This window comes from Girardinichthys multiradiatus, chromosome 10 (assembly GCF_021462225.1).
Source record: "Girardinichthys multiradiatus isolate DD_20200921_A chromosome 10, DD_fGirMul_XY1, whole genome shotgun sequence".
Lineage (NCBI taxonomy): Eukaryota > Metazoa > Chordata > Actinopteri > Cyprinodontiformes > Goodeidae > Girardinichthys > Girardinichthys multiradiatus.
This window is the reverse complement of record NC_061803.1, coordinates 4538325-4558197: the sequence shown is the minus strand read 5'-3', so window position 1 is coordinate 4558197 and position 19873 is coordinate 4538325. Positions and strand designations below refer to the sequence as shown.

At 41.0% G+C, this 19873-nt stretch overlaps 1 protein-coding gene across 1 annotated transcript; it reads left to right on the top strand.

The window, feature by feature from the left end:
• The first annotated feature begins 662 nt into the window (after positions 1–662).
• LOC124874807 (integrin alpha-M-like) lies at positions 663–18954 on the top strand. Its single transcript, XM_047376347.1, has 30 exons — positions 663–791; positions 2201–2303; positions 2428–2525; positions 2951–3021; positions 3123–3237; positions 3357–3484; positions 3752–3894; positions 4341–4491; positions 4818–4968; positions 5110–5183; positions 5283–5406; positions 5600–5736; positions 5944–6084; positions 6201–6422; positions 6499–6632; positions 6738–6880; positions 6955–7109; positions 7202–7327; positions 7547–7620; positions 10197–10338; positions 10421–10519; positions 10609–10688; positions 10769–10855; positions 10946–11015; positions 11121–11219; positions 11300–11380; positions 17540–17650; positions 17744–17857; positions 17941–18051; positions 18256–18954. The coding sequence occupies exons 1-30, from the start codon at positions 755–757 to the stop codon at positions 18340–18342; spliced, it is 3408 nt and encodes a 1135-aa protein (XP_047232303.1). The 5' UTR covers positions 663–754; the 3' UTR covers positions 18343–18954.
• The last annotated feature ends 919 nt before the right edge of the window (positions 18955–19873 follow it).

Genomic DNA, 19873 nt, shown 5'->3' with positions numbered 1-19873 from the left:
AAGTGGGCAAAACGTGTTTCTAATCAGGCCGCCACAGTGCAATAAACTGTTCAAAACCACCTGAAATAGCTGCTAATTTATGTCTTGTTGCTCTGTAGTGCATCATTATTCCTGCTCACTTTGTACACATTCTATTTGGTATTTCTCTCTTTGAATTACCCACTTAAAGAGAGGATGTTCCATAAGGAAGGTTTCTGCACAAACCCTTCCCTTCTCCCCACATTCTTGCAGACAAACCCGTAGTGTCAGAAAGCTGCATGCAAACAGCAACATGCTGATCTACTATCTGTATATTTCACAAGAAGAGGCTCGAAAACAATTGTTTCACAAGTAAACAGAGGCTATTATCAGATGTACTGATGTAAATTACCCTGTGTTACAGTTATTCAGCAAAGAACATTACAACATTACTTTGCTTAAATAGCATCAACACGCACAGAGTTCACAGATTAAAGATCGATTCCTTTTAAGGACATGAAATAAATATTTTTAGATAGAAAAAAACCCCCACCCCCCTCCACACACACACATATTCACAAACACACACAGTTTGCACAGTACTAATTAATTAAAAGCTGTAGGACTAACCACAGCTCCTACGTCAGTGTTCCTCTATTTGCTTTTAGAATACGTATTAAATTTCTGCAGTCGGCCATCAACATCAAAAAGTAACATTTTCCTTCAGTTTCCAGGTAAATTTTGTTGACCAGAGAGGATATAACAATTTTAGTTTGCTCTCCATGAGAGAAACACAATGGACTGGATAATTACAGCGACTCTTTTCTGTTCAGGTAAGAAATGTTTGTGTCTCTTGATTTCATGAAGATGTTTAATGCAGATGTGACAGTTTTTTAAGTATGATGATTTAATGGAAGCTGCAGACTGCTAACATAGTGTCCTGTTTTACTAGATTACTAATCATTGAATGCCACAAAAAGTCCAAACTTTCCTAAGAAAACTAAGTACTCGATAGAACACCTAAAAACCTGTACAATTGTGCATGTCTATCATCTATATGTATAAAAACTAAAATAAACAATGTTTTTTATGTTATAATGTGAAAAAAAGTATTAGGAGGAGTCTTTTCAGCTGCTCCTGTATTACAGCTTTCACAAAGACTTTGCAAAGTTTTACAATGGACTTCTTTCCTGACGCAACTGGGTCTCAAACCTGGGTCCCCCTTATCAAAGACGTGGACTTGTCTCGGCACATTATTAGGGAACTTATTATGTAACATGTATTCTCTAGAGACATTGAACTTATGCAGCCTGCAAAGGCTCCCAGCTAAAGAAAATGGAACTCAGAGGGTTTCAATTAACGGGTAAACAGTGGTAATTCTTTAATTTAAGCTGACGACTTTAATTTAAGCTAAATCCGCACAACAATCTTTAGCTTCCTTGCCTTCTGCAGTCAACAGCACAATATCTGTATGCACATACACTGTGCACAACACACTCTATCTCCTCTATTCTCTACTGAACTAACATGCAAAATAAGCCAAATTTGCTTGATACAAATGACTGATGTATTTTTTCATTCAGTTTTTTGCTGTTCCTGTTTGTTGTCCCCAAGGCCACATCAGCCTGGGTGTTGAGCCATATTACCTGTGTCAAAATCTACCACTTTGGATGAGGTTCTGCGAGGTTCTAAAATGATTTAAATCCTACTCCAGATGTAAAAACACACCATAGATTCAACCATGTAATTATTAATTTGAAGAAGATGCATCTTAAAGGGTTTGTAGAAGAATCCATTCCCCAAACTCAAGATTCTTAGAAAATACATAAAATCACGAAAGGCAGAGAAAACCCTTCGATATTTGGCAAAAACGTCTCAGAGAGAAAAATCTAATTAGGTTTTGAGTGTAAAAAAGTAAAAAGCCAATTACATAATATTAACCAGTTATCAAAGCTCGACAGAAGGACAAAAACCTAGTTCCAATATTTAACTTATTTAACTGTTACTGACCTTATTGTTGCTTCCTGCTTCTGTTTTGTGACATTTAAAAGGGTTGGTTATTTAGTGCCCCCTAGTGATAAAAACAGACACTGCGGAAGATGTCAATTCTCCTGCTATATTCACCAATATATAAATGTGCACAGAAATTAAAAAAGAAAAAGTGAAAAACAAACCAACAATAAAAAGCATCAAGTCTTTAAATTAATTTAATTCTGCTGATTTTTTCCTCTTTATTCCTCAGTGTTAAAAGCTGCACTCGGCTTTAATATTGACTCAAGGCCTTGGAAGTCCCTGAGTAATTTTGCTGCAGGATTTGGTTACCAGGTGGTGCAAAGAAGATCAGAGTGAGTCAGATCAGACATCGTTTGGAATCTTGATTTAATAAAAAAAAGATTTCTTTGTAAAATGTTTGATAAATGGTTTCTGACCCACCTGCCACTCATAAATGTTTGTCTGTGTTTCTCTCAGTCTGCTTGTCAGCGCCCCACTTGAACAGTATAGCAAGGATAGAAGGGGAAGGATATTTCAGTGCTCCACAGATGTTTGCAAAACTCTGTTATTTGCAGGTAGGAATGATTTTACTAAAGAATCTTATAAGTTGATCTCATGAACAGACATTGTTCTGTTTTTTTTTTGTTTCTGTTGATAATATGAAACATTTAAGTGTTGCAAAAAGGTAAAAGCAGATTAAGGGTGAAATACTTTTTCATGACACTGCATCAAAGGTCAAGCTTTATTTTTCACTTTTGTTGCCATTTGATTGGAAAAAAGTAATTCAGGCATTTTCCTTTAACAGCTTTTCTTTTTTAAAGCTTGAGGAGCAGCGTTCAGCTCAGTCTGCCTTTCTTCAAACTGGTGTTATAATAGCTTCAGTTATGGGAGATTTAGATAAAACAAATGAAAGGCTGCTAGTAATTACTGTTATATATGGAAGCAATGTTTAATGAGTGATAGCTTTGGAAGTCGTCATCAGAAGTGATTGTTTTCACAGAGCAAAATGCTGCAGTCAACATGTCCCTTGGTTTAACAATGGCACATGATCCGTCAACACAAATGACCATGGTGAGATGAAGAGCCGCAGATAACATAGAATATATGCAACATACAAATGTAAAGTTGAAAGGACAATCAAAGAATCGACCTATTAATCAAACATTTTTCAGGTCTGTGGTCCAACTATTCCCAGAGACTGCAAAAGTATCACCATGTACAACGGTTTGTGCTTTGAGATAGTACAAAATGATCGCCTTGGAAAGTCTTACCCAACTGCTACTGAAGGTAGGAACAGAAGATATCATAATTATGTCTCTGTGAACTGTGGGTTAACCTTTTCAATAATATACTTGAACAACTGTGCAGGAAACGTTTCTAGATCTCTTTCTAATTTTTGTTCACAGACTGTCCAACCCAAGCTGACATTGCATTTCTCTTGGATGGTTCAGGCAGTGTAGCTGCTAAAGATTTTGACAGAATGAAAGCTTTTGTGAAAAATCTGATCACATCATTTCTGGGAAGAGATGTAAAGGTGAGACATTGGTTTTACAGTTAAATGGGTATCACAGAGCCACTTGATAAACATGGCAGCTGTTGGACATAACTAATAGGCCCTAAAAATCTTAAAAATGGTCCCAATATGACAGCAAATAGAAATATTTTTCATAAACTGGCCTCACCAAAAAACCTTGATGTTTTATAGCATCTCTTTTAATTTCCTCACAGTCTTTAATTTACTTGGTTAATTATTTTGTTGATTGTAAAAAGTTTAATTCAATTTATGTTTTTTTTCTTTCAGTTTGCCATCACCCAGTTTTCCTCAAGAACTACAACTCATTTTTACTTTAACCAATTCAGCGCTTCTAACTGGCAAAATCAAATTGATCAAATCCATCAATTGACCGGAGGAACAAAAACGGCTGCAGCCATCGGAAATGTTGTGTAAGGACCTCTCTTGTGTTACAAACTGTCTGTTACATGAAAAACCTGTTGGTGTTTATTTATTTTAATAAAACCATCTTTACGACTACTCATTACGTCTAGAGGAATATATGAAAACATGATATGCAGGCAAAACAATCTAAACCAGCTCAAATCCCTTAATAAAAGTTCATATTTATTCTGTCCTTTTCTACTGATACTGATCATACAAAAGGGTTTTTACACTGGTTGTTTTTCTTTTTCTGATTAAATTACATTTATCTATTCTGTTTTCTCTGTTGGAGACATTTAATTTGAGTTGTTCATTTATGGGTGGCTACAGTGTAATACACCACAAGAAAAAAAAATCAATTTACAGCTGAAACAAACAAATACTTTAGTTTGTTCACACTTGTGTGTAAAGAATGTTGCAAGAACATTAATTAAAGTTTTTGTTTGTTTGACAGGGAAGATGTATTTTCACCACTGAAAGGTTCCAGGAAAAATGTAAACAAGATTTTGATAGTTATTACGGATGGAAAGTCTCATGATCGATCAAACCTACCATGGACAATAAAATTAGCAGATGATAAAAAAATTGTTCGATTTGCTATTGGGGTAAGTTGCATTTTTATATTATTTTTAATTTAAACATAAACATTTCTGTGTTGAGAGAGTGCAGGGTATTTCTACAACCTGCATTAACCTAATTTTTAACATAGAATAATTTGCTTTTGCATGTCGCAAAAATCACAATTCCTGTATTTTGAGCTCATCAAATTGAAACATCAAACAAAACCCAAACTTTTAAACAAGTTATCTTGTATTTTGACTCAACAATGTGTAGGGTTAAGAAAGGCACAAAAACCTGACCTTGATGATACTTCTGCATACATCTCTCTATTCTGACAAAGACATTACTGACCTTGTATTTACTGCTCTAGGTGGGGAGCGCATTTACAAAACCAAGAGCAAAGCAGGAGCTTGAAACTATTGCATCTAAACCGGCTGGAAACTTTGTGTTTCAAGTGGGAAGCTTTGATGCACTTAACAAAATACAAGAGAGTTTGCAGGCCAAAATCTTTTCCATTGAAGGTACAAATGTGTTTTTTTTTTTTTTCTTTCAACTGGATTTATAACAATTATTCATTTTAAGCAACATGAACTGTTTTTCACATCATATGTTGTTTCAAAAGACTGGCTATCTGAGTCCGGCTCTTTTTTGTTTTGTAACAGGATCTCAAACCAGCGGAGAGGCTCTGAAACAGGAAATGTCCCAAGAAGGCTTCAGAGCAGCCTATGTGTCTGGGGTAAATAACGTCACTGTAAATTCTTCTGAGTTACAGTCTTTCAACGTTAAAAACAAAAGTATTTTAAATCAAAGGTGTGCTGTATTCTTGCCATTTCAGGAGATTCAGATGGCTATGGTTGGTGCGAACCAGTGGAAAGGAGGCTACAAGAAATATTCACTTAGTAGTGCCCAAACCACAGGCTCATTTGAGCCGTCATTCATGGAGGCTGACAGTTACCTTGGTAAGAATATGTTAAAAACTGACTTGTAGGACTGTGTATCTGCATTATTTCAGTTTGGTTCAACAAAGAGAATTAGTGGACCCAGAGGGCTGCTATGTTTGTCTGTTAGAAAGACACATGTAGGTATTTCAGTCTGAACATTTTAAAAGACTTTTTCACCAATCTCTCCGACTATTTCATCGTTCTACTCCAGGTTATTCCATGACTATTGCTAATACTGCTTACGGCCCGTTGACAGTTATTGGTGCGCCAAGATATCAACACAAAGGAGTTGTTCTGACTGTTTTCAATCAAATATTGAGAGCTCAAATCAACCCCAACCAACCACAGGTAGGAACAGTTGAAACCAGATATTTAAATGTACTGAATAAAAAACACATCACTCTTGTTTTCTCTAAATCTGACATTAAATCAGGCCAAAAATCTGGTTTTAAGTATATATAATCTAATATTATAGTTGTCTGTGCATATATACGACTTGCAGTCTTAAAAGAGATTAATGATTCTTTCTGATCATTAATTCTCTTGTTTCTTCAGACTGGTGAATATTTTGGGGCGGAGGTTTGTGCCATGGATGTGGATTCTGATGGTCTGACTGATCTAGTCCTCATATCTTCTCCGATGTACAAGGAACTTGACAGAGAGGGACGAGTTTACGTCTGTGAATTAACTCGTTTGGTAAATATCAAATATTTACCTTTATTTCTTTAACCCAATTTGTTGATGTCAGTTTCTCTCATGTTAAGCTTTATTAAAAATATAGCTAAGTTTTTCTCATCCCTAAATTTCTCCAGAGTGTGTTATGTTCTTTTGATACTCCATCAAGCATAACAGCTCTTAGAGGAGATGTGTCCGACCGAGGGCGGTTCGGGTCGTCTCTTGCTGTTCTGCCTGATATAAATGCAGACAGATTCAATGATTTGGCTGTTGGAGCTCCTATGGAGAATGACGGCCAAGGCAGCATCTACATATTTCGAGGAGAAGGACGAGGAAGAATAAATCCCACCTACTCACAGGTGAGTAAAACACAAACATGAACCATTCTCCGTTATGTTTTCCACTTGATAAAACAAGATGTTTCTCATAAAACAGAGGATTGCTGCCTCTGAGATCCAATCAGGACTGAAGTTATTTGGCATCTCAATCAGTCAGTCGTCTTATGATCAGAGTGGTGACGGACTTCCTGACTTAGCAGTGGGTTCAAAGGGAAACGTTATCTTACTCAGGTAGTCCCTGTTTATTTAAATAATAAAATGTTTGCTAGTTCCAGAGACAATATGTCGAGTTTTTTATTTGCTTCACAATCTCCAAACAAACATCCTGTTTTCTAGATCCAGACCAGTTGTACTGGTGACGGCCACTGTGTTGTTTAACCCAAATCAAATCCCAACTCAAAACGTAAACTGCTTAAAACCACTGACAAACCAGGCTAAAGTCTGCTTTACTATGAGCAAACTGTCTGATGTGACTGAAGGTACCTGACTTTAGTTTTTTATTTATCCATCTGTTTATTTCAAGAACTTTTATTGAACAAAACAAATCTTTCAGCTTCAGCACAGGTTAATTTCACTTTAACTTTGGACTCAAACCGCAAGATACCAAACAACCGAGCTCGGATCAGTAAGAACCTGAGAGAAAAGACCGGATCTCTTAGCCTTCAGTTGAACAAGGAAACATGTTACAATGTGGACTTTATTATTGACGTAAGTCCAAATGCTACCATTAAAATAACCTTATGCAACCTTTTTTTTTATCAATTATCTTAGTATTTCATAATGTCTCTATCATGTTGCAGGCTTGTCCAGAAGATGCTCTCAATCCAATCAAGAATGAGCTCAGATTCACGTTTGAAGGTTTGCCTTCTGGCACAAAACCCAGACCAAGTCTCTCTCCGCAGGTTCAAACCACAACCTTTCATTCTGTGAGTAACCTTTATACACGCTTTATCCAAACCGCACAATCTTTGCTCAGCTTTAACCTTTCCACTACTTTTATGGGCTCCTTTCCTGGTTAGAGCAATAACTATTTCATGCTAAACATTTACATTTCAAAGCTATTTCAAAAAAATAGAATAAAACTAAATATTGATATTTAAAATTTGTATGAGCAGACAAGCTTAATGGTTTACTGTCACCCACAGATCGGGTTTGAGATCAGTTGTGGAGCTGATGGACAGTGTGTAGATAATCTGAAGGTGGATTTCAACTTCACCAGGTAAGGGATTAATTTCTGGAAGTAAAGCCTCCATGTGTGCATTGAACTTTTATATATTATGTCTGCAAAAACTGCACAGCAACACATTTTTAGCTGAGGGTAGGATCTAGTAGAAATCTCTGAAGTTCAGCAAACTAAAGTTACCGTTTTGTTGAAACCAGGTATTTACACACCATGTTTAAAAACTGATCATTTTTCCTCTGACTATCACTTTAAATCAGACTCTGGTTCTCCTGTTTTAGGTCCGGTAGGTACCAACATCATTTTGATTTCTTTCTTCAAAGGCATCGGTTTCAATGTATTTTCTTGGTATTTGGTAAAACTGCTTTGGATCAAACATTTTGGGTTTTTCTTCCCCAAGATTCTCAAAACAGTTTGCTAGAATTTTGTCCCATTCCTCTGGAGGGAACTGATGTAACTGAGTCAGGTTTGAAGGCTACCTCAGTGAACCATGAACTGAGATCAGGGCTTTCTGATGGTCACCTTAAAACCTTAACTTTGTTGTTTTTGAGCTACTTTGTAACCAGTTTAGTTGGTATGTTTACAATCATTAACCATTTGTAAGCCTCAGCTCTGTCCAGACTTTAACTTCCTGTGTGATGGGCTGAGATGTTGCTATAATATTTCCACAGATTGTTCTTTCCTCATGATGCCCTCTATAGACCAGCCTCACCTGCAGAAAAACAGCCCCTAACATGATGCTGCTACTTCCATTCTTCACAGTTGGGTTGGTTGTCAAGGTGTTTAATGACATCCGTATAAATGCAGACTGTGGAAGAACCACAGTGCTGCTAATATTGGATCTTAGTGCCGCATTTGACAATGTTGATCAGTCCATTTTATTAGAGCACCTGGAAAAGTCGGTTGGCCTTTCTAAATCGATTGGTTTAAATCCTATTTGAAGGACAGGTACTTTTTTGTGTCAGTAGGTAACAAAAAATCACACGTGTTGTTCCCCAAGGGTCCATCTAAGGGGCCCTCCTACTAACCATCTACATGCTTCAGTTAATACAGCTAGAAACCACCAATCAGGCTCAAAACCTGGGTGTAGTGATGGACTCAGACCTGAACCTTCAGAGGGACATAGACAGTAACAAGGTCGGCCTTCTATCACCTAAAGAACATCTCCAGGATTAAAGAACTAATGTCTCAGCAGGACCTTGAAAAACTAATTTATGCGTTCATCTTTAGTAGAATTGATTACTGCAACGGTGTCTTCACAGGTCTGCCTAAAAAGTGGATCAGAAAGCTGCAGTTTATCCAGAACACTGCTGCCAGCGTCCTCACTAGAACTAAGAAAGTGGAGCCCATCGGCCCAGTTCTAAAGTCCCTACACTGGTTCGCCGTATCTCAAAGAACAGACTTTAAAATACTTCTGTTAGTCTATAAATCACTGAATGGCTTAGCACCAAAATACATTTTAGACTTGTTGTCAATGTATCAACCACCCAGACCTCTCAGGTTTTCTGGCTCAAATCTACTCTGCATACCCAGAACCAGAACCAAACAACTTTTAGTTCTTATGCTCCACTAATCTTAAATAAACTCCCAGAAAAATGTAAAAGTGCTGAAACTCCAAGTTGCTTTAAATCAAGTTAAAAAACTTATTAACTTAGAATGGCCTTTGACTGTGCCATCTAAACATTATTAGTTAAGTTTTCAGACCAACTTTACTTTCATTTTCCTATGAATCATTTTATCATTATTTTTTTTAAAATCTTTTCTATTCTCATCTTATCATTTGTATTATTCATTTTTATTCTCTTTAATTATTTGTGTTCGTTATGCCACTGTAATGAATTTTTTCTTTTATGTCACTTTCATTTTCAGCAGTTTGAATCGTCTTACTATTGAAATGTGATATATGAATAAACTTGCCTTGCCTGGTCTCTGGCTTTAAAGTTTCACCCTTTTATCTTCAAATCCAAATCCTATTCCAAATCCATTACAGCCAGATATTTACTTAGTTTTATTAGACTACAGTACACGCCCCAAAGAATTAAGGTCTTTGTCCATGACGGCATTTGCAAACTGTAATCTGACTTTTCATGTAGCTTTTGGAGCAATGGCTTCTTTCTTGCTGAGTGGCCTGTTAAGCCATGTTGTTATATGACTTGTTAAAAGGTGGACAATTATCTTCTCTTATGAGCTTCAGCCAGCATCTTCACAAGGTCCTTTGCCTTTGTACGAGGGTTGATTTGCTCATTTTGCTCTATGAGATGTTTGTCTTCATGTCTCTGAAACACAGAACCCTGCCTGAATGCTATGAAGGCTGGTTTTACCCATATTGCATATAATAAACTGAACAGTTGAACCTGGTACCTTCAGGCATCTGGACATTGTGGACCTCCACAAGACTGGGTGAACCAGGCTTGTGGAGGTCCACAACTCTTTTCCCATGATGCCACACAAGGAAGCAGTGCGTCTGAGTTGCTGCCTTTAAATACATCCACAGGTGTGCTTCGCTTTATTTCAAATGTTGAGAGTGAGTCCGGCGTTACTGGTCTCCTTGCAGAACTGTAGTCTCTCCACTTGGCTTCATCTATATGTTCTTGTCATTCATCATAATCTTTCAGATCCACAGAGGTCAAAGTTGGCATAGACGAACTGTTGAATGTGACTGTCTTTGTGGAGAACAGAGGAGAAAACTCATACAACAGTCGCATCATCCTCACATACCCTGTTGGGCTCTCCTACAGGAAGCTTGCATCTCTGGAAGTAAGGCACTAGGGTCGAGTTTAAAAGGAGTTTATCTTTGAGCAGCTGCTGCACCAAGCTGATGTTCTGTCTGTTATTACAGGGAAGAATTGAGTGCAACTCTTTGGACAGTGAGGACGGTGTAACAAGAGGAAAGACAGACTGTAGCGTTGACACTCCTATATTTAAAAGCACCTCTACGGTTAGTTTGTTGTGCCGCTTCTCACTGTTGAACACATTGTGGAGCCAGAGGAGGGCGTCATCTGATCCCTCTTTTTCATTTCCTCTTAGGCAGTCTTCATTGTCTCCTATGGTCTCAACACCAACAGTGAACTTGATAGGAGGATCTTTGTGACTGCGAACGCCACCAGGTACAACTAATCGGCAGAAAGTACAGCTCTTCAAAGCAGATTTTCTACATTAACTTTTTTATTTTGTCTTTCTCTTCTAGTGGCAATAATCTAAACTCCTCGTCCAATGAACTCTACAAGAAGAAAGAGATTGATGTGAAGTACAGCATTTTCATTACAATTGATAGGTTGGTTAATTCAAACAAATAATGTATCATTAAAAATCCATAACATTTTAAATTTGTCTTATTAAATATATGCATGAATTGTATGCTCAGCTCCCTCAGCTACAACAATTTCACATTTGGAGAAAATGATTTGCAGAAACCTCTCGAGCAAAAAATAAAGGTAAAAGACGACTTCTTTAAGTCGTTTCATTATTATCTTCTACATTGTTGCCTTGAGTTCAGTCATTAATATAATTTGTTTTGTATTTCTTCCCATGTCTCTTAGGTTGCAAACATTATCAGAGCTCTAACTTTCACTGTGGTGATCAGGGTTCCTGTAAAGCTCGGTGACAAAGACATCTGGGCAGACACGAGCAATTTTCAGGTGGAAAAAATACTACAAACTATAACTAACTAATTAAAGTTAAAGAAGACTAAAACTGACATGAGGAAGCTCTGTTTTAGATTGCAGACTGTCAGAGAGGCGCAGACGAACCACCTGTTGCCACGGATTTTGCTGCAAAGATAAAAGAAAAGAAAATATTGGTAAGACTTTATAGAGTCCTTCCTAAAAAAACTCTCATTTGATAAATTATTTCAGAACTTTTTCCACATAATGTGGCATGTATCCTGTACAATTCATCTGTCAAGAAAACACATTTATAAGAGGAATATATTACAGATTTTGTGATGTGCTCACCACTGAACCAATACTTTGTTAAAGCACCCTTTAATTCAGTTTTTCCCTTCAGTCTTCTTGAATTCACACCTACCGTCAGCTATAGTGAATCTGTCCTGGTGGGATTTCCCTGCTAATGTCCCTAGCTAAAGCCACAGAGGTCACAAAAAATAACTTCTACAAAGGTATCAGTCAGGCGAGGGTGAAATCAGGGTTTGGACAACTTGTTGCAGCAAAACATAGTGATGGCAACATCAAGCTCTGGGGTTACTTTTCTTTAGATGAAGCTTGACCTTTTGTCAAGGTGGATTAAATCATGCATAGTTCTAAATACCAGTTAGTTTTAGCCCAAAACCATTAGGTGACAGAAAGCTAAAGATGAGGAGGAATTTCATTTTTCACCATCACAGCAAGTGAGGGTCAAATATGCTTTCAAATCAAGAAAATAATTATTTAATCAGAGGAAAATGATTGTTTTGGAATGGATTAGCTAGGATCCAGAATTAAATCTGACAGAAAATCTGTATGGACACTGGAAGAGTGCAGTAGACCAAGATACAGGTCCTTCTCAAAATATTAGCATATTGTGATGAAGTTCATTATTTTCCATAATGTCATGATGAAAATTTAACATTCATATATTTTAGATTCATTGCACACTAACGGAAATATTTCAGGTCTTTTATTGTCTTAATACGGATGATTTTGGCATACAGTTAATGAAAACCCAAAATTCCTATCTCACAAAATTTGCATATTTCATCCGACCAATAAAAGAAAAGTGTTTTTAATACAAAAAACGTCAACCTTCAAATAATCATGTACAGTTATGCACTCAATACTTGGTCGGGAATCCTTTTGCAGAAATTACTGCTTCAATGCGGCGTGGCATGGAGGCAATCAGCCTGTGGCACTGCTGAGGTCTTATGGAGGCCCAGGATGCTTCGATAGCGGCCTTTAGCTCATCCAGAGTGTTGGGTCTTGAGTCTCTCAACGTTCTCTTCACAATATCCCACAGATTCTCTATGGGGTTCAGGTCAGGAGAGTTGGCAGGCCAATTGAGCACAGTGATACCATGGTCAGTAAACCATTTACCAGTGGTTTTGGCACTGTGAGCAGGTGCCAGGTCGTGCTGAAAAATGAAATCTTCATCTCCATAAAGCTTTTCAGCAGATGGAAGCATGAAGTGCTCCAAAATCTCCTGATAGCTAGCTGCATTGACCCTGCCCTTGATAAAACACAGTGGACCAACACCAGCAGCTGACACGGCAACCAGACCATCACTGACTGTGGGTACTTGACACTGGACTTCTGGCATTTTGGCATTTCCTTCTCCCCAGTCTTCCTCCAGACTCTGGCACCTTGATTTCCAAATGACATGCAGAATTTGCTTTCATCCGAAAAAAGTACTTTGGACCACTGAGCAACAGTCCAGTGCTGCTTCTCTGTAGCCCAGGTCAGGCGCTTCTGCCGCTGTTTCTGGTTCAAAAGTGGCTTGACCTGGGGAATGCGGCACCTGTAGCCCATTTCCTGCACACGCCTGTGCACGGTGGCTCTGGATGTTTCTACTCCAGACTCAGCCCACTGCTTCCGCTGGTCCCCCAAGGTCTGGAATCGGCCCTTCTCCACAATCTTCCTCAGGGTCCGATCACCTCTTCTCGTTGTGCAGCGTTTTCTGCCACACTTTTTCCTTCCCACAGACTTCCCAATGAGGTGCCTTGATACAGCACTCTGGGAACAGCCTATTCGTTCAGAAATGTCTTTCTGTGTCTTACCCTCTTGCTTGAGGGTGTCAATAGTGGCCTTCTGGACAGCAGTCAGGTCGGCAGTCTTATCCATGATTGGGGTTTTGAGTGATGAACCAGGCTGGGAGTTTTAAAGGCCTCAGGAATCTTTTGCAGGTGTTTAGAGTTAACTCGTTGATTCAGATGATTAGGTTCATAGCTCGTTTAGAGATCCTTTTAATGATATGCTAATTTTGTGAGATAGGAATTTTGGGTTTTCATGAACTGTATGCCAAAATCATCCGTATTAAGACAATAAAAAACCTGAAATATTTCAGTTAGTGTGCAATGAATCTAAAATATATGAATGTTAAATTTTCATCATGATGGAAAATAATGAACTTCATCACAATATGCTAATATTTTGAGAAGGACCTGTATGCCCTGTTATGATCCTTGGCTGTTACGTTTTGGTTTTTCTGTGGTTGATTATGTTCTATATTCTTGCCACATCAGTCAATCCTTGGTGCTTACTTTATTCTTGTTATACTTTTAGTATTTATTCTGTACTCGTACTCATCATATTCCGCTTTATCCGGGACCGGGTCGCAGGGGCAGCAGACTCAGTAGAGACACCCTGACGTACCTCTCCCCAGACACCTCTTTCAGCTCCTCCGGGGGGAACCCAAGGCATTCCCAGGCCAGCAGAGAGACATAGTCCCTCCAGCATGTCCTGGGCCTTCCCCTTGGTTCTCCTCCCGGTGGGACCTGCCTGGAACTCCTCCCGAGAAAGGCGTACAGGAGTCGTCCGGTTTAGATGCCCGAGCCACTTCAACTGGCTCCTCTCGATGTGGAGAAGCAGCGGCTCTACTCTGAGCCCCTCCCGGATGGCCGAGCTCCTCACCCTATCTCAAAGGGAGTGCCAGGCCACCCTACGGAGGAAGCTCATTTCAGCTACTTGTATCCGGGATCTCGTTCTTTCGGTCATGACCCTAAGTTCATGGCCATGGGTGAGAGTAGGAACATAAATGGACCGGTAAATCGAGAGCTTCGCTTTTCGGCTCAGCTCTCTCTTCACCACAACGGACGGCACTGTGCCCCCATTACTGTGGCAGCCGCACCGATCCGTCTGTCAATCTCCCGCTCCATTCTCCCCTCACTCGTGAACAAGAACCCAAGATACTTGAACTCCTTCACTTGAGGCAGAAACTCCCCTCAAACCTGAAGAGGACAAGCCACCCTTTTCCGGTCGAGAACAATGGCCTTGGATTTGGAGGAGCTGATCTTCATCCCAGCCGCTTCACACTTGGCTGCGAACCGCCCCAGCACATGCTGTAGGTCTTGGCTAGAGTGGGCCAGCAGGACCACGTCATCTGCAAAAAGAAGAGACGACATCCACTGGTCCCCAAACCAGACCCCCTCCAGCACTTGGCTGCACCTAGAAATCCTGTCCATAAAGTTATGAACAGGACCGGTGACAAAGGGCATCCCTGCCAGAGTCCAAAACGCACCGAGAACAGGTCTGACTTAGTGCCGGCAATGCGGACCAAAGTCCTGCTCCACTTGTACAGAGACCGGATGGCCCCTAAAAAGAGTCCCCGATTCCATACTCCTGGAGCATCCCCTACAGGGCACCATGAGGGGCACAGTCGAATGCCTGCTCCAGGTGGACCAGTTGGGCAAACTCCCATGAACCCTCCAGTACCCTGCAGAGGGTGTAGAGCTGATCGAATGTTCCACGGCCGGGACAAAAACAACATCACTCCTAAAGCCGAGGTTCGACTATCGGCCGGACTCTCCTCTCCAATACCCTGACATAAGCCTTACCAGGGAGGCTGAGGAGTGTGATCCCCCTATAGCTGGAACACACCCTCCGGTCACCCTTCTTATGAAGTGGGACCAACCCCCCGGTCTACCAGTCCAGAGGCACTGGCCCCGACCGGCACGCAATGTTGAAAAGGCGTGTCAACTATGACAGCCCAACAACATTCAGAGACTTGAGGTACTCAGGGCGGATTTCATCCACCCCAGAAGCACTGCCACCGTTGTCCACCACCTCGGTGACTTCAACCTGGGTGATGAGAGAATCCAACCCCGAGTCCCCAGCCTCTGCTTCCACCAGGGAATACGTGACGGCAGGATTGAGGAGATCCTCGAAGTACTCCTTCCACCACCAGATAATTTCCCCAGTCGAGGTCAGCAGCTCCCCACCCACACTGTAAACAGTGTTGGCGAAGCACTGCTTCCCATTCCGTTTGCCAGAATCGCTTTGAGGCCAACCGGTCTCAATGATCCTCAATGAACTCCTTCCAGGCCTGAGTTTTTGCCTCTGCCACAGCCCGGGTTGTGGCACGATTGGCCTCACGCTACCCGTCAGCTGCCTCAGGGATCCCACAAGCCAACCACAGCTGATAGGACTCCTTCTTGAGCCTGACCCTTAATGCCGGTGTCCACCACCGGGTTTTGAGATTGCCGCCGCAACAGGCACCCAAGACCTTACAGCCACAGCTACAGGCAGCAGCATCGACAATAGATGGGAGAACATGGCCCACTCGGACTCTATGTCTCCAACATCCCACGAAATCTGCTCAAAGCTCTCGTGGAGGTGGGAGTTGAATACGTCCCTGGCCGAGGGCTCTGCCAGGCGTTCTCAGCAGACCCTCTCTACGCCCTTGGGCCTGCCAAGTCTGTCCGGCTTTCTCCTATTCCAGCAGATCCAACTCACCACCAGGTGGTGATCAGTGGACAGCTCAGCCCCTCCCTTCACACAAGTGTCCAAAACATTCGGCCGAAGGTCTGACGACACGACAACAAAGTCAATCATTGACATACTGCCTAGGGTGTCCTGATGCCAAGTGCACTGATGAACACCCTTATGCTTGAACATGGTGTTCATTATGGACAATCCGTGACTAGCACAGAAGTCCTATAACGAAACACCGCTCGGATTCAGATCGGGGAGGCCAATCCTCCCGATCACGCCTCTCCAGGTGTCACTGCCGTTTACTACGTGGGCGTTGAATTCCCCAGCTGAATAATGTAGTCCCAGGAGGGGCACCATCCAGCACCCTCGACAGGGACGCCAAGAAGGCCGGGTACTCCGCACCACCACTCGGCGCGTAGCCCGAAACGACAGTCAGAGTCCTGTCCCCAACCCAAAGGTGCAGGGATACGACCCTCTCATCCACTGGGGTAAACCCGAACACGAGACGGCTAAGCTGGGGGGCAACAAGCAAACTCACCCCAGCCTGCCGCCTCTCCCCGTGGGCCACTCCAGAGTAGAAGAGACTCCAGCCCCTCTCGAGGCGAGGGGTTCCAGAGGCCACGCTGTGCGTGGAGGTGAGCCCGACTATTTCTGGTCGATATCTCTCGACCTCCAGCAAGCTGGCTCAGGCTCCTTCCCCCCCAGCAAGGTGACATCCCGCCAGCCTAAGCATCTGGAGATTGGGCAGCCGAGGTCTCCACCTTCCTCCACTGTCCAATCCTTTTTGTACCGATCCCTCATGGTTCCCCCTGCAGATGGTGGGCCCACTGGGGAATGGCCTCGTGTCTCTCGTTCGGGCTTGGCCTGGCTGGGTCCTGCGAGGAGCAACCCAGCCACCAGGCGCTCTCCAACAAGTCCCGACCCCCGGCCCGACTCCAGGGTGGGACCCTGGTTCCGCAGTAAGCCGACGTCACGTGCCTTGATTTTGTGGTCCTCATGAAGGTGTCTTGAATTTATTCTGTTACATCTCTATTTCTTGTTTTCCCTTGACTGATAATTTCTTTGTGTCCCAGCTGAGTTTTATTTGTGTTGATTAGTCTCCCTTTCTCAGTATCCCTGTGGTCCTGCTGCCCCAGCTGCTTCACATATTCCCCTGATTGACTCACCGGTTCTCATTGTTCCCCGCTGGATCCTCTCGTTATCCCTCTTTCCCATGCTTGTTATCCTCTCCGTTATCCTGCCTGTGTTTCTGCCCGTGTTTCATGTGCTCCCAGTATTCATCCCTCGTTCCTGTCTGCACCAGGGTCTGACTCCAAAACCACACTCAATGAAACATATCTGGTAGAAGTCAGGATGTGGGATGCTGCTACACTCTTACCAAAGCAGAACACATGCTGAACAAAGTATTAGTTACAGGTGTACTTACCTATATGCAACCAAGTTATTACACTTACAAAAAAAACTATTCTAACAGTTTATTTTTTAGTTCAGCTGTTAAGGCAAAATGCCACATTAAAGGTGGAAAACGTTTTTCAACAGGGGTGTGATCACTTTTATAAATACACATTACACTTCACCTTTGATTTTGTTACCTGCAGGATTGCTCGGTAGCGACGTGCAGAGTGTTCAGGTGCTCTGCATTCATGGAACGGAACAGGGACAAAACGTATACCATCACTGCAAACATCAGCTCCAGATGGATAGAACAGGTATGTGAAGTTGATGTAGATAAACTGACGACAACTTCATTTAAAAATATAGAATAAAAGATTACCATTCCTCGTGATTTTTCTTTCTCTCAGATCGGACTTTCATCTGCCAAATTCCTCTTGACCAGTACAGCCAGTCTAGAGTACGACAAGAATCAGTACATCTTCTTCTCTACAACCTTTAACAATGAGCCTCCTGTTCGCATGGTGATGGCATGTCATGATCAATATCTTAGTACCAAAAAGAGCTTTTAAAGCAGATTTTTTTATTTCTGATCTTGACTTTTCAGATTGAGGCTGAGGTAGAAGTGTTTCCTAAACCAGATTTCACTAAAGAGATTGTAGGAGGATCTCTGGGAGGGTTGGCCCTTCTGGCTTTAGTTACCGCTGGTCTGTATAAGGTGAGACATCAGAGGTTTTCTATAAAGCTCAAAGATTTCCAGTAGGAAATAATTAACAAAACATGACCAATAATTACTGGCAAGCAGTTAATTTCTTTAAAAAACCTCTAAAACCTTTATTCTGTCATTTGGTTTCATTCCTTAAGCATTAATTTATTTGCACTCATGATTTTCATTTCACACTATTTGCTGTTTTTCTGTTAGGCTGGATTTTTTAAGAGCAAATACAAGGAAATGATTAATGCAGAAGAAGCACCAGGGGCTGAAGGAGACGCACCCACAGAGGGATGAAATTCCCACTTCTCTTCTACCTGACAGACATCACCTGTTATATCCATCCAGTACGTTTAAAATGTTCATTGTTTTTATTAAATGTATCTGATGGCCTTTTAATTAGACTGTATCAAACACGATGTGTATTTTTTAAATCATTCCTTGAGTTGTTTCCTACATTGAGCCGTGAACAACTAACTATGTCAGAATTAATGGTAAAAAATTAAGTTTCTCTTTATATTAGTGAACTCCTGACGATACACTGGTTTTATTAAAACTTTGATTGCGGACAATAAATAAATCTTTGCAGGTGATTATAAGGGTAATACAATGATGTACATGTGGAGGCATCTCAAATGCAAAGTGAAGTATCCATAGATGCAAAGTACTGTTATATGTTTGTGTTGTACTTTGAAAGGGGAAATGTTTCTGTTACTTAATGTTTTATCTTGACCAGCTGATTTCATGGTGGAGAAAATAAAATATCATATCGCTGGTCATTGATTTTCCCTTCATATTATTAACATTTTGAAACACAACATGCTTAAAGCTGCTTTTATGCTAAAAGTGTCTGTGCTTGACAGAAGAATGTAAAGTGCTTTGTTTAGAAATAAAATATAATTCAATCCTGTAAGACTCACAATGAAAAGAAACAGAGGTGGCGATTAGAGTAGTTTATTTACAAAAATTCCTTTCAGACCCCAAAGGAAGACACAAACGTTGAGAATGACATGAACTTGAATGAACAACTTATGAACAGAATTATAGATGTCTTCCCCCTGGGATCCGACTGGTGGTGGAGTGGAGGCCTGAGGAGGTTGGGAAATCGGGAGGAGCTAGGAAGCCAGATGGTGGAGGTGGGGAGGAGGAGGGTCGCAGCTCAGCTTGAAGAGCGAGGAATCTTTAAAGATCTTTAAAGCGGAGCCTTTGACTGTGATTGGCTGAAGAGGAAATGCGGACTCGATGCTGATTGGTTGGAGCGGGGACACATGGTGGAGTCATTGGACGGAGCAGGAAAAAGTGAGTCTTCCAGATTGAATTTTCGTCCAAACTCCATTATATACAACTGATTTGTGTTTCTTGGACTGTGTTGTTTAAATAATCTAGATATTTTATTAAAAAATAATGATCAGAACAGGGATTTATTGTCCTACATCAATCCATTATCTGTACCAGCATATATTTGTAGCATTGCAAGGGGGCTGCTGCCCATCACCAGCCATCATTGGGAGATGGGCGGGGGACACCTGGACAGGTCGCCAGTCCATCACAGGACATGTTTTATTGTCCTGTGTAATGTTTTGTGATTTAGCTGTGTAATGTGGAAAAGCCAACCTAATACCCAGGCATATTTAATTATTTAAAGGGCTAGATATCATCATTTTTGTACTATAATTAATAATTTAGGAATTCAGTCATGTATTTTACGTATTTGTCCAGTGACAGCATATAGATTCTATATATTGAAAAACAAACACTTGGCACACATTTTGACCAGTTTTTTAGTAGAATATATGAGAATTTTCATTCAATTTATATTTTGTTTCCA

Coding starts and splice junctions, on each gene's coding strand:
- LOC124874807 (XM_047376347.1), top strand. CDS start 755: ATGGACTGGATAATTACAGCGACTCTTTTCTGTTCAG. Junction 6,881..6,954: donor ACTGTCTGATGTGACTGAAG/GTACCTGACTTT, acceptor CAAATCTTTCAG/CTTCAGCACAGGTTAATTTC. Junction 10,339..10,420: donor GGAAGCTTGCATCTCTGGAA/GTAAGGCACTAG, acceptor CTGTTATTACAG/GGAAGAATTGAGTGCAACTC.